Source organism: Salvia hispanica, chromosome 5 (genome assembly GCF_029641045.1).
Source record: "Salvia hispanica isolate PSC_SH4W2 chromosome 5, Shi_PSC_v1, whole genome shotgun sequence".
Lineage (NCBI taxonomy): Eukaryota > Viridiplantae > Streptophyta > Magnoliopsida > Lamiales > Lamiaceae > Salvia > Salvia hispanica.
Window position 1 is genome coordinate 47,471,869 of NC_142696.1, and position 11,916 is coordinate 47,483,784.

At 41.2% G+C, this 11,916-nt stretch overlaps 2 protein-coding genes across 2 annotated transcripts; one reads left to right on the forward strand and one right to left on the reverse strand.

Annotated features, from left to right (window-relative positions):
* The first annotated feature begins 4,662 nt into the window (after window positions 1-4,662).
* Window positions 4,663-9,565, forward strand: LOC125187701 (phosphoenolpyruvate carboxylase 2). Its single transcript, XM_048084332.2, has 10 exons — window positions 4,663-5,093; window positions 5,841-6,232; window positions 6,302-6,386; window positions 6,467-6,689; window positions 6,778-6,881; window positions 6,977-7,064; window positions 7,145-7,299; window positions 7,380-8,378; window positions 8,474-8,860; window positions 8,978-9,565. Exons 1-10 carry the CDS (start codon window positions 4,929-4,931, stop codon window positions 9,278-9,280), a joined length of 2,901 nt encoding a protein of 966 aa, XP_047940289.1. The 5' UTR covers window positions 4,663-4,928; the 3' UTR covers window positions 9,281-9,565.
* Window positions 9,566-10,826: 1,261 nt separating this feature from the next.
* LOC125188228 (protein AGENET DOMAIN (AGD)-CONTAINING P1) lies at window positions 10,827-11,273 on the reverse strand. The gene has a single exon (XM_048084990.1). The coding sequence runs from the start codon at window positions 11,271-11,273 to the stop codon at window positions 10,827-10,829; it is 447 nt and encodes a 148-aa protein (XP_047940947.1).
* Between the last annotated feature and the right edge of the window lie 643 nt (window positions 11,274-11,916).

Consider the following 11,916-nt stretch of genomic DNA (forward strand, 5'->3'; position numbering starts at 1 on the left):
AATTTATTTTAAAAAATGTTTTTAAATAAAAAAAAATATTTTCCCACTTCCCAAAAAAAATATATCCGTTTTCTACCCATTTATAATTAATTTTTCAATTTTTTTTCCCCCAAAATTCACATTTTCATCTATAAATACCCCCACTCCAACACAAAAAAAATCACATTCTCATCTATTATCTATACTATCATCATCTACATTCTCTCATCTTTTTTCCTCCTACTCTATCATCTAAATTCCCACCACACTACACAATGTTCGGCTCCGGCGATCACCCCTCCGGCAATCGCGGTTGGAACCACGATTGGTTCGACTCCGAGGCCGGATATAGTCCGGAAACCCAATTTACGGCCCCTCCTCAAACCCAAGGTTCGCAAGCTCCGGGTGGCTACCGTCCTTACCCGGTGCACGACCTAAACGCCCCCGGGTTCGGGTGAGCACACGAACCCGGATCGGGAGGGAGCAACAACTCTACTCCTACTCCTACTTCTGGTCCTACTCCTCCTGTTCGTGGCACCCGCACCCCGTACACTCCGGGTGAGATGATGGCGATGTTCAAAGCCTACTTGGCAGTCTCCGAAAATCCGGACGTCGGCACGAACCAAACCGGGGAAACTTATTGGTGGCGCATCACTCGCCTCTACAATGAAACCCGGCCGGAGGGAACCATATATCGCAATGATAGTATGGTTCGCAATTGCATCTACAGATGCAACGAGGCAATCGGGAAGTTCCAGGGGATTTACCTCCAGGAAGAGCGGTCGGCGGGGAGCGGCACGAACGAGCTCGACATCATCACTGCCGCCTTGGCGGCATACCAACAGGAGGAGTACAAACCGTTCAAGTACCTCGATTGTTGGCAGGAGGGGCGCCAACATCCGAAGTATAGGGGCGGCATAGCAGCATCCTCCTCCAGCTCCTCCAGCAAACGGTCGAGGTCGGTAGCTCTATCCTCCTCCGATGATGTGGCTACCCAGCTTGCCGGAACTAACTTGGGTAGCCCCGACGCTGGCCCGAGCGGTTCCCGCCGGCCGGTCGGAAGGAAGAAGGCGACGACCACCCGCCGCCGCGCCCCCGCCGCCGCCCCCGCCGCCGCCGCCCCCGCTCCCTTTGTGCCTCCTCCACCCCCGACCAACTCGTTGTGGGCCATATTGAGTCAACTTCATATGACCTATACGTCTCACATGACTCCGGAACAACTTGCAACACACGAGCAATTGATCCGGGGTCTCAAGAGGCAATTGGGATTAGAAGAATAGTCTTCCACGTTTGTAATTTTTAATTTGTAGGATTTTAATTATGTATTTTTTATTTTAGTATTTTAATTATGTAATTTGTATTTTTTAGGATTTTAATTATGTAATTTTTATTATATAATGTATTTTTATAATGTAGAAATGTTTTTAATAATTGGAGTATTTAAATTGAATAATAGAATGGTGGGACCCTTGAGCTTGTCCTTAGCTAAGAGCACGGATGTGGGTGTTGTACTCTTAGCTAAGGACAAGGAATAAAAGTGGGTCCGGGCCCACCTCCGTGCTCTTAGCTAAGAGCACGGATGGGGATGCTCTAAGTGCATATAAACCTTTTAACGATTCATTTTGGGGGGAAAAGTCTATCATAATTTTTTTTTATACTTAACAAGTTGAGTGTGAGAATATGATGGTTAAGACTATTAGACTGCTTGTCAAAGGTTATGAATTGATTTTATATTTTTATTAGGCCTATAGCATATCTTTAGGTATATGCTATCATTAATTAGGTGGTTTCATTCATTGCATCTTCATTTTATGAGGTACTGTTGTTTAATGTACTACTCCCTCCGTTCCCTTATAGTTGTGGCGAAACTTTTCGGTACGGAGTTTAAGAAAGAAATGTTGAGTATGTTAAATAAATAGATAACAAAAGTAAGAAAGAGAAAAAACTTACTATAAATGGAAATGACTCAACTATGAGGAAACTTCCCGAAATGAAAAAATGACTCAACTATGAGGAACGGGTGGGAGTACAAAGTTATTAGCTTCAAATGTACTAATAAAGGAATTGAAGATGAGCGGTGTCTTAGTCGACAATACGTTTCTCCTTCATTCATTAAGTTTGAGGTTTGATTAACTATAGTGTTTCCAAAAATGAATACCTTCACCATTTTGTATTTCTCGGTCTTTCCTGGTGTGCCTCAACCTCTTCTTTTGTTCTAAACCATGGTATCCATAAGTGTTTTCAGTGATGAATCATAATGATTTGTAGTCGGCTCAAAGGTGGAATGTTCAGAGTCACAAAATTTAAGGTTGCTTCATCGAAAGTGAAAAATTGAATCGACCACCTATAGTTAAGAAAAAATGAGTATCTTCTACTCAACCACAATATCCCTTATACTATTATTTCTCAACCTCTTTTGATTTGTCTTCTTTACTTTTCTCACATGAGAACAAACCAACAACTATTAATTAGGAGTATCTATATATTGAAATTTTGAGCACCACACGCATGTAATTGGATTCTATCTAGTTAACACTTGCAAAAATTTTGTATGGATTCTTGAAAAGCAAATTTCCAAATTTTGTTTGCCTCTTCAAGCTAAAGATGTTGAAGTGTTTCAAGGGCTAAAGGTAAGAATTGACCTCTCATGCTATTGTAAAGACAACTTCTTCTTCATCACTCTATTCCCTACTTCACTTAATTTCTTGCTTTGTTGTCACCAATATTTTCTTTGTTGTGTAACTAAGATGTCCACATATGAAAGATCCATAATTCTCAATATTCGATACTCCGATGCTATGAAGTACAACACCGTTCAGTTGTTAAGCATCCACATGTGAAAGATTGCTGTTTGTTTTTTTTAATTAAATAAAATGTTCGAAGCTAAAGAGTACGGCTAGAGAGTGCAAAACATCTAGGCATCAATAAAGAGAAAGTTAAAGGAACTTGTCATAATCATGAATGGATTCAAACATGTCCAATGTCGGAAGATTTTTTTTTCATCTATAAATTGTTCTAGACCACATACATGTTTTCCTATCTAATACGGCAATATTATGTGTAATTTTTAGCCATATTTATAATACTCTTACTAAAAGTCAATGAATTATGCTAATATAAATATTATTGACATGCATTATTAATTTTATAAATTATCTGACAAACAAACTTTTATTATTATCTTATTTAATTTAACTTTTTGAAATTATAGAGAAAATGGACATAAACGTGAACATCCATTTTGTGTTTCAATAATTGGTTTAAATTTTTAAATTATTATTGAGTCTTCCCAAACATGACAAGATGACAACCAAGATCAAGATTACTCAGAACACACCACTTATATTTAATAGCATTATTAAGGCGAAGTAAACTACTCGATTTTTTAATTAACTTTTCCATATAAATACTGGTATAACACATGCCAACAATCACACCATTACTAATCATTGAAATTAACCACATTTTTTAATTACCTACTACTTCAGCGTGACACATGTTCTCATGTGAGTCCCTTCCATATATCCAGATCCAATGCATTTGCTTGTATAATACTCCTTCCGTCCCAATAAATATGAAACATTTGGTTTTCAGCACAGGATTTTATGCAAGTGTTGTTTTGTGAGTTAATGAAGAGAGAGTAAAGTAAAAGAGAGGAAAAAGTAGAGAGAGTGATGTTTCCATTTTAGGAAACGTTTCATTTTTAGTGGGAGAAACGTTTCATTTTTAGTGGGACAATCCAAAAAAGAAAACGTTGCATTTTTTATGGGACAGATAAAGTATAAAATAAATAAATAAATCTCATTAGTAGTGGTTTATCACCTTCTTTCTTAAAAAAGGTGTATTACTAACAAGTACTCGTATTTGAGAGAAAGATATTCACTCCCTTTTTTTAACTATCAATTAGTGATCCACGAATTCTATTATGAGAATCAATAGTCTAGAAGGATCCGAAAACAATATCAAAATTCAACAATAAACATTTGTTGCGTCACACATCACGTGTCTCGAAAAAGTAGTTATTCTGCTAGTACTGTATTTAATTTCATTGTGATAGTTTGTTTGAAATGCCGTACATTTTAAATTACTCTTTTCGTTCCATAATAATTATCACTTTTATTGTGAGCACTAGTTTTAAGAAATGTAAAAAATTGATTAGAAAAGTTAAGTGGAACGTGTGACAATTTTTTTATATTGACTTTATAATAAAATGTGAGTGAAATGAGTAAGTGAACCTACTTACCATTTATGGTCAAAGTTAAATATGATAATTATTATGAAACAGATCAAAATGAAAAAAAATGACAATTATTATGGGACAGAGAGGAGTATTTCTCAAGGAATTCATGAATAATATCCCAACCACTGTGTACCTTTTTATCGACCTCGTATAAATAAAACAAAAATAAATTAGTACTAAATATATTTCAGTCTCAAATAAAAGCTAATTAATCTATGTAATTAACCTTTCCATACGACATAAGCTATTGAAACACATTAAAAAAAACGTAAAAATGAAATTCCAAATTGTGGAAAAATATTGATCACAAAAAAGAAAAGAATAAAAAGGCATAAAAAAACCTTAAAAATTCCAAAAGAGACAGCACCAGTGTCGAAGCAGTTGAAAATTCTCGTTGAGAGTCATAGAATAACTAATTAACTCCTTAATCTCCGGAAAAATCCAAAACTCCATATCTCTAATTGCAAGAGAGTTTGTCTATAAAACCAGAGGATCTCCACCATTACCTCTGCTTGAAACCATCCTCTCCTTTTCGTGACTTTTCTCCTCATATCCCAACTGCAATTCGATCATCCGTGACACTTGTCCAAGCTAAACCACTCAAAATTCCCGTGTCCATTTAGCTTGAATTGAGATTTGAGAGGCAGGAGACAGGTGGGAGGGGAGAAAGATTGAATCTTTACTTGAGAGGCTATATATAGAGAGAGGGATGAGTAAGAAGATAGAGAAAATGGCATCGATTGATGCACAGTTGAGGCTGTTGGCGCCCGGGAAGGTGTCTGAGGATGATAAGCTGGTGGAGTATGATGCTCTTCTCTTGGACCGTTTTCTTGATATTCTCCAAGACTTGCATGGAGAGGAAATCAGAGAAACGGTATGATTATGAAGCTTTGTTTTTGTCCATTTTTTGGGATTTTGAGTTGGTTTTTGCTGTTTTCGATTGTGGACTGTGGAGTAAGTTGTGTAAAGATTGGATTTTTTTGTGAATTGCTTTCATGTTTTGGGAATTTTTGTGTTTGTTTATGGTTTGAGTTTGAAAAGTTGTTGCTTTTCCAGTTGGTCTAAGTTGAAGTGAGGATTAGTTCTTGTAGAGTTGTTTTGTTTATTTAGATAGTGTAGTTTTTGGTCAATATAGGTGAAAAATTGATACTGTTAAACTTACATTTTTGGAGAGGCCTTTTTAGATAATGCAGTTGCTTGTTATGGATCTGTTTGAAATTTAGGCTTTTGTCAAATTGAGCATGTGTTCATGTGTAATGTGGAGCTGAGCTTACTCCTTCTGAATTAAGCCCTCTTTGTTGAGGTCGCGGTTATTGGTGTAAGTAGATGATGTAATGTGGTTAAACCTTTTAATTTGGAGAGGCCTTTTTGGATAATGCAGTTGGCTGTTGTTAAATTACTGCTGTGCTTGTTTTGGATCGGTTTGAGCTTTGCGGTTTTGTCAAATCGAACGCGTGTTCATGGTATAGTATAGGTTTCTTGGGAGCTCACTGCCTTCTTAAGTAGCCCTCTTTGTTTGAGTTTGCTGTTATTGGTCTAAGTAGATGATGGAATGTACGAAATTTTCATGTTTACGACGTTTTGCTGAAGCATATGTTTTTGGTGTTGTAATGTGGAGCAGGTTCAAGACTGCTACGAGATCTCTGCTGAGTATGAAGGCAAACGCGACCCTCAGAAACTGGAAGAGCTGGGACGAGTCCTCACGAGTTTGGATGCGGGGGACTCCATTGTCATTGCAAAGTCCTTCTCCCACATGCTCAACTTAGCCAACCTTGCTGAGGAGGTCCAGATTGCTTACAGACGCAGGAATAAGTTGAAGAAGAACGACTTCTCGGATGAGGCCTCAGCAACGACTGAATCTGACATCGAGGAGACTTTCAAGAGGCTGGTTGGGGAGCTGAACAAGACGCCCGAAGAAGTTTTTGAGGCTTTGAAAAACCAAACTGTCGACTTGGTCTTTACCGCTCATCCCACTCAGTCTGTTCGCAGATCTTTGCTTCAGAAACACGCAAGGTTTGTCACACAGCTTGATCTAGTCTGATTTGATTAAGCGACTCACATCTTGTGTTCGAGTTTTCCCAGGATTCGCGACTGCTTGACTCAGCTAAACGCAAAGGACATCACTCCCGATGATAAGCAGGAGCTTGATGAGGCATTGCAAAGAGAGGTAACTCAATGATAATGGTACATTGTTTATAGTTGAAAGCGAACATATTCTAAACACGTTTGTTTTGCGGGTTTGTTCAGATACAAGCTGCATTTCGTACAGACGAGATCAGGAGAAACCCCCCGACTCCTCAAGATGAGATGAGGGCTGGAATGAGTTACTTCCACGAGACCATATGGAAGGGAGTGCCAAAATTCTTGCGACGTGTGGACACTGCTCTGAAGAACATCGGGATAAACGAGCGCGTTCCTTACAACGCCCCTCTTATTCAATTCTCCTCCTGGATGGGTGGAGATCGCGATGGTAATGCCCTTCTTCAGTACTTTCTTAAGTTTTGAAAATGTCACTGAATCGAAGCTGAGATGTACGCTACGTCGCTACGTGATTGTAGGTAACCCTCGGGTGACTCCCGAAGTTACAAGAGATGTATGCCTGTTGGCTAGGATGATGGCTGCTAACTTATACTTCTCACAGATCGAAGATCTCATGTTTGAGGTGAGAAACCGGCCTTAAAAAAGCTATCACCTTAGCATCTTCTAATCTCCGAATTTCTAACGAGCCACGGCCCTTCTGTGTGTTGTCTTCGACAGCTTTCAATGTGGCGCTGCAGCGATGAACTTCGCGTGCGTGCAGAAGAACTCCACAGCTCTTCCAAGAGGGACGCTAAACACTACATCGGTATGCTGATATGTTTGATTGATTACGTCTTATTTGCTCGATAACAAACTCATTCGTCTCTTCTGAACTCTTTTCATCAGAATTTTGGAAGCAAGTTCCCGCGAATGAGCCTTATCGTGTTATTCTTGGAGACGTGAGGGACAAGCTCTCTCACACACGGGAACGTGCTCGCCAGTTGCTTACAAACGGAACCTCCGATGTTCCTGATGAGTTAACCTTCACCAACACAGAAGAGGTTTGCTGATGAAAACAACTTCTTTTATGGTCAAATAAATTTGTGAATTTTTTTATATATATAGTGTGTTTTATGATCAGTTTCTGGAGCCTCTCGAGTTGTGCTACCGATCGCTCTGTGCTTCCGGTGATCGAGCAATCGCTGACGGCAGCCTTCTCGATTTTCTACGACAAGTTTCGACGTTTGGACTCTCGCTCGTGAGGCTTGACATCCGGCAAGAGTCGGATAGGCACACCGATGTTCTGGATGCTATCACGAGGCACCTCGAGATCGGATCCTACAAGGAATGGCCCGAGGAGCGCCGCCAGGAGTGGCTTTTATCCGAACTCAGCGGCAAGCGTCCGTTGTTCGGCCCAGACCTTCCGAAAACAGAGGAGATCGCCGACGTCCTCGACACGTTCCACGTCCTTGCTGAGCTCCCCTCGGACAGCTTTGGCGCCTACATCATCTCGATGGCGACATCCCCGTCTGATGTGCTCGCCGTCGAGCTTTTGCAACGAGAGTGCCACGTCAAGACCCCTCTAAGAGTGGTTCCCCTGTTCGAAAAGCTCGCCGATCTTGAGGCCGCTCCCGCGGCCGTGGCTCGTCTCTTCTCCATCGATTGGTACCGCGAAAGGATCAACGGGAAGCAAGAGGTCATGATCGGATACTCGGACTCGGGGAAGGACGCTGGTCGGCTCTCTGCTGCGTGGCAGCTCTATAAGGCTCAGGAGGAGCTCATCAAGGTCGCAAAGGAATTCGGGGTGAAGCTCACGATGTTCCATGGCCGAGGAGGGACTGTCGGGCGAGGAGGCGGGCCGACCCACCTTGCCATATTGTCTCAGCCGCCGGACACCATTCACGGCTCTCTCCGTGTCACGGTTCAGGGAGAAGTCATCGAGCAGTCGTTCGGAGAGGAGCACTTGTGTTTCAGAACGCTCCAGAGATTCACCGCTGCCACGCTCGAGCATGGAATGCACCCCCCGAACCCCCCAAAGCCCGAGTGGCGCGCCCTCATGGACGAGATGGCTGTTATCGCCACGAAAGAGTACCGCTCTGTTGTCTTCCAAGAGCCTCGATTCGTTGAATACTTTCGTCTCGTAAGTACTAATGCTTCGTTGGATTGTCGTTTCTCTTAACGTGTAGCTTGCATTATTTACCTCCTTCGTGTCTCGTTGGCCTTGTTCTTCTTCAGGCGACGCCCGAGCTGGAGTATGGCCGGATGAACATTGGGAGCCGTCCGTCTAAGAGAAAGCCGAGTGGTGGCATAGAGTCGCTTAGAGCGATCCCGTGGATATTTGCGTGGACACAGACGCGGTTCCATCTCCCAGTCTGGCTCGGTTTTGGGGCCGCGATGAATGAGGTGATCCGCAAAGACATCAAGAATCTGCAGATGCTCCGAGACATGTACAACGGGTGGCCGTTCTTTAGAGTGACGATCGACTTGATCGAGATGGTCTTCGCCAAGGGCGACCCCAAGATCGGTGCTCTGTGCGACAAGCTCCTCGTCTCCGAGGATCTTTGGGCCTTCGGTGAGCAGCTCCGCGCCAACTATCAAGCGACTCAGGACATGATCCTTCAGGTGAGAAGATGTCAATCCTCTCATTGTTTGTTTATAAACACTTGCAAGGTTCTTTAATTGCAAGAAACGAGCACGATGCATCGAGAAACGAGCGTGTACTCACTCGTTCGCTCGCAGGTTGCTGGACACAAGGAGATCCTGGAAGGGGACCCCTACCTGAGGCAGAGGCTGAGGCTCCGTGACCCGTACATCACGGTCCTCAACGTGTGCCAGATCTACACGTTGAAGCGCATCCGCGACCCCACCTACAGCGTGAAGGTGGGGCCGCATCTGTCGAAGGAGATCATGGAGATGGACGCGAGCAAGCCGGCCGATGAGCTGGTGAAGCTGAACCCCACGAGCGAGTATGCCCCGGGGCTGGAGGACACGCTCATCCTCACCATGAAGGGTATCGCGGCCGGCTTGCAGAACACCGGCTAGACGGGCCGCCGTGGCTGAGTTGGGAGGTGATTCTTTTGCTGGATTGCCCCTTCCCACTTTTGGGAAGAGGGAAGGCATTGAAGAAAAGAAAGTGTAGTGATGATAATAGTACTTGGTGTGTGTTTTTATGTATGTTATCAACTTGTCACGTTTGGTGTTTGATGTTTGCTCTGTTAATTTGAAGAGCAAAACTTAGATTATTTGAGGCCAATAATAATTGTCCCCAAACCACTATTGCTTTGTCGATTATTTCAGAAATATTACTTTTGTGTTGCAGCTTAATAATCAGTGCACATCTTCGACTTTGAGTGTAGCATGCGCCTCGTGCGCGCACATTGTGCTATGTGGAAACAAAAAAGCACGCGTCACTCGTCCTAGTCTGTCGTGCACGCCACTCGGCCAACACAGCCATGGGCGTTGCATCCGCGGGGCAATAATCCGACCATTTTCAACTTGTTAATTGTGAGCTTTTAAATGTAGGGTCAATAGTCAATTAAATCATGAAGTTTGGTCAAATTCTGGTCTGTCCATTATCGTTTTTAACATCGTAAAATATGTTGATTTGTGCATGAATGAGACAATTGAGAAAATTGAAAACATCATGACTTAATATTCCAATATCATAGTTTATGGGTTAGACAAGAATTTGACCATTGTGATTTAATCGGCTATTATCCCCTAATTATATAATTTCTGGCTATTAATTATGTAAATTTTCAGTTTTTCATTATGTAACTTTAACTTTAGTGAAAATTGTACCATATCAATTTAATTATAATATAGAATCGCATATTATAAAAAATGAATACTTAGGCAAAATAAGAATTGAGAAAAATGTATAATACTAGCTATGATGAATGCCTTTTTGTGTAAATAGGTCATGCTGAAATTTTGTAAAATAATTTTACCATTAATGAAAATTAAGTTACACTTTACCTTTAAATTGAAATTAAGTTACACTTTACCTTTAATGAAAATTGTATTTCTAATTAATTATATATCAATTTAATTAGCAGTATAACATACACAAAATAAATAATTAGCAAAATAAGAATTGAGAAAAATGTATAGTAACTGCAAAATGCAGACTAAGAAGTGAACTTGAGATAGTACATTTAAATTCAAGAAGATGCTTTGTTGGTAAATCGTTCCTTCAATTAAATTGAAATTAAGTTATGTTATTTCTTTTTACCAAGAAGCAGATTGCTTCGGTGTTGAACTCATTTTCAATAAATAAGTAGAAATTAAATTTATTTATTTGTTTGTTTTTGTAATGATATGAATTGAAGTAATATAAAATTAGTTGTTCATATTCCCGCCAATTATTCAAACAAAAAAACTACACTCAATTCAGCCAATTCACAAGCGAAATAAAAAAGAAAACTTGCATAAACAAGATAATCAAGTAACAATTCAAGAATTCAAAAGAATCAATGCTTTCCATTCAACAATACTCATATCAAAAATCAAATTATAGCACGATCAAAAACATAAACAAAATTAAGAGTAAATCATCTCGTTTAATCCAAGATTAATCAATCAATAATCAAGCAACCGGAACCAGCATCGCCAGGCACCATCGCCCCTCGCTCCACTCGTGATGAGTCCTCAGCGCGTTCTTGTGGTAGACGATCTCGTCTCGTGTCGTCTCGAAGAACACCGAGTAGCTGTCCCCGCTCCTCCCGGTGATCCGCCCCCACCACCACCCCTCGTTGTCGAACGCGTCCACCACGTCGCCCGCGCGGTACCGCTCCGCCGGATCCGGCGGCGGCCGCGGCCGGACCTCCGCCGCGCCGATCACCTCGCGCAGCGGCCCCGAGGAGTCGTCCCTGAGCAGGGTGCGGTACTGCACCAGGTAGCCGTCCTTCCCCAGATCGGCCACCACCGTCGCCTCGAAGTAGGACCCGACGAAGCCCTCCTGCGCGCTCGCCACCTCCACCAGATCGCCGCGGCGGAAGCGCGGCGGATTGAAGCTCACGCGAATCGACGGCATCGTTGAATTTGATTGAATTTGATTTTGATTGTGATTTTGGAGGAGAAGGAAAGGGGGGTATTTATAGGGTTTGGGAGATTTGAATTTATGGTAAGTTAGTTAATAAGAGGGAAACTTAGGGTTTGGGAGCTTTTAATTTATGGTAAGATATATTAAATGGAAACTGACTTATATGTAAACTTGCCTTATTTAGTTTTCGTATTACGTAGTAATTATGAATAAATTTTAGTTTGATTGTAAATTACAATTATCGTTTTTGCTTGCATTCTTTTAATAGATTGGAATATAGGGGAGTGATCCTTAATTAGAGTGCTGACATACATCAGGTCACATACTGCCATGTGGCACGAAAAATGCAATATTGCATAAGAAAAAGTGCAATACACATTTGTCAAGTTGTGCATGCATTTCCGCAGATTGCATTTTAGTTATAGGAAAATTGCATTTTATATTGTTAAGTTTTGCATTTTCACATATATAAATGCAATCCGTCTAGATATAAAATGCAAATTAAACAGTCAATATCTAAAATGCAAAACTCAACAATAAAAAATGCAATTTGCATATAACAAAAATGCAATCTGCCGAAATTCATTTATAGCTTCTACAAATGTGTATTGCATTTTTCTGTATACAATATTGC

Coding starts and splice junctions, on each gene's coding strand:
- LOC125187701 (XM_048084332.2), top strand. CDS start 4,929: ATGAGTAAGAAGATAGAGAAAATGGCATCGATTGATGCACAGTTGAGG. Junction 6,233..6,301: donor TTGCTTCAGAAACACGCAAG/GTTTGTCACACA, acceptor GAGTTTTCCCAG/GATTCGCGACTGCTTGACTC. Junction 6,690..6,777: donor GATGGGTGGAGATCGCGATG/GTAATGCCCTTC, acceptor ACGTGATTGTAG/GTAACCCTCGGGTGACTCCC.
- LOC125188228 (XM_048084990.1), bottom strand. CDS start 11,273: ATGCCGTCGATTCGCGTGAGCTTCAATCCGCCGCGCTTCCGCCGCGGC.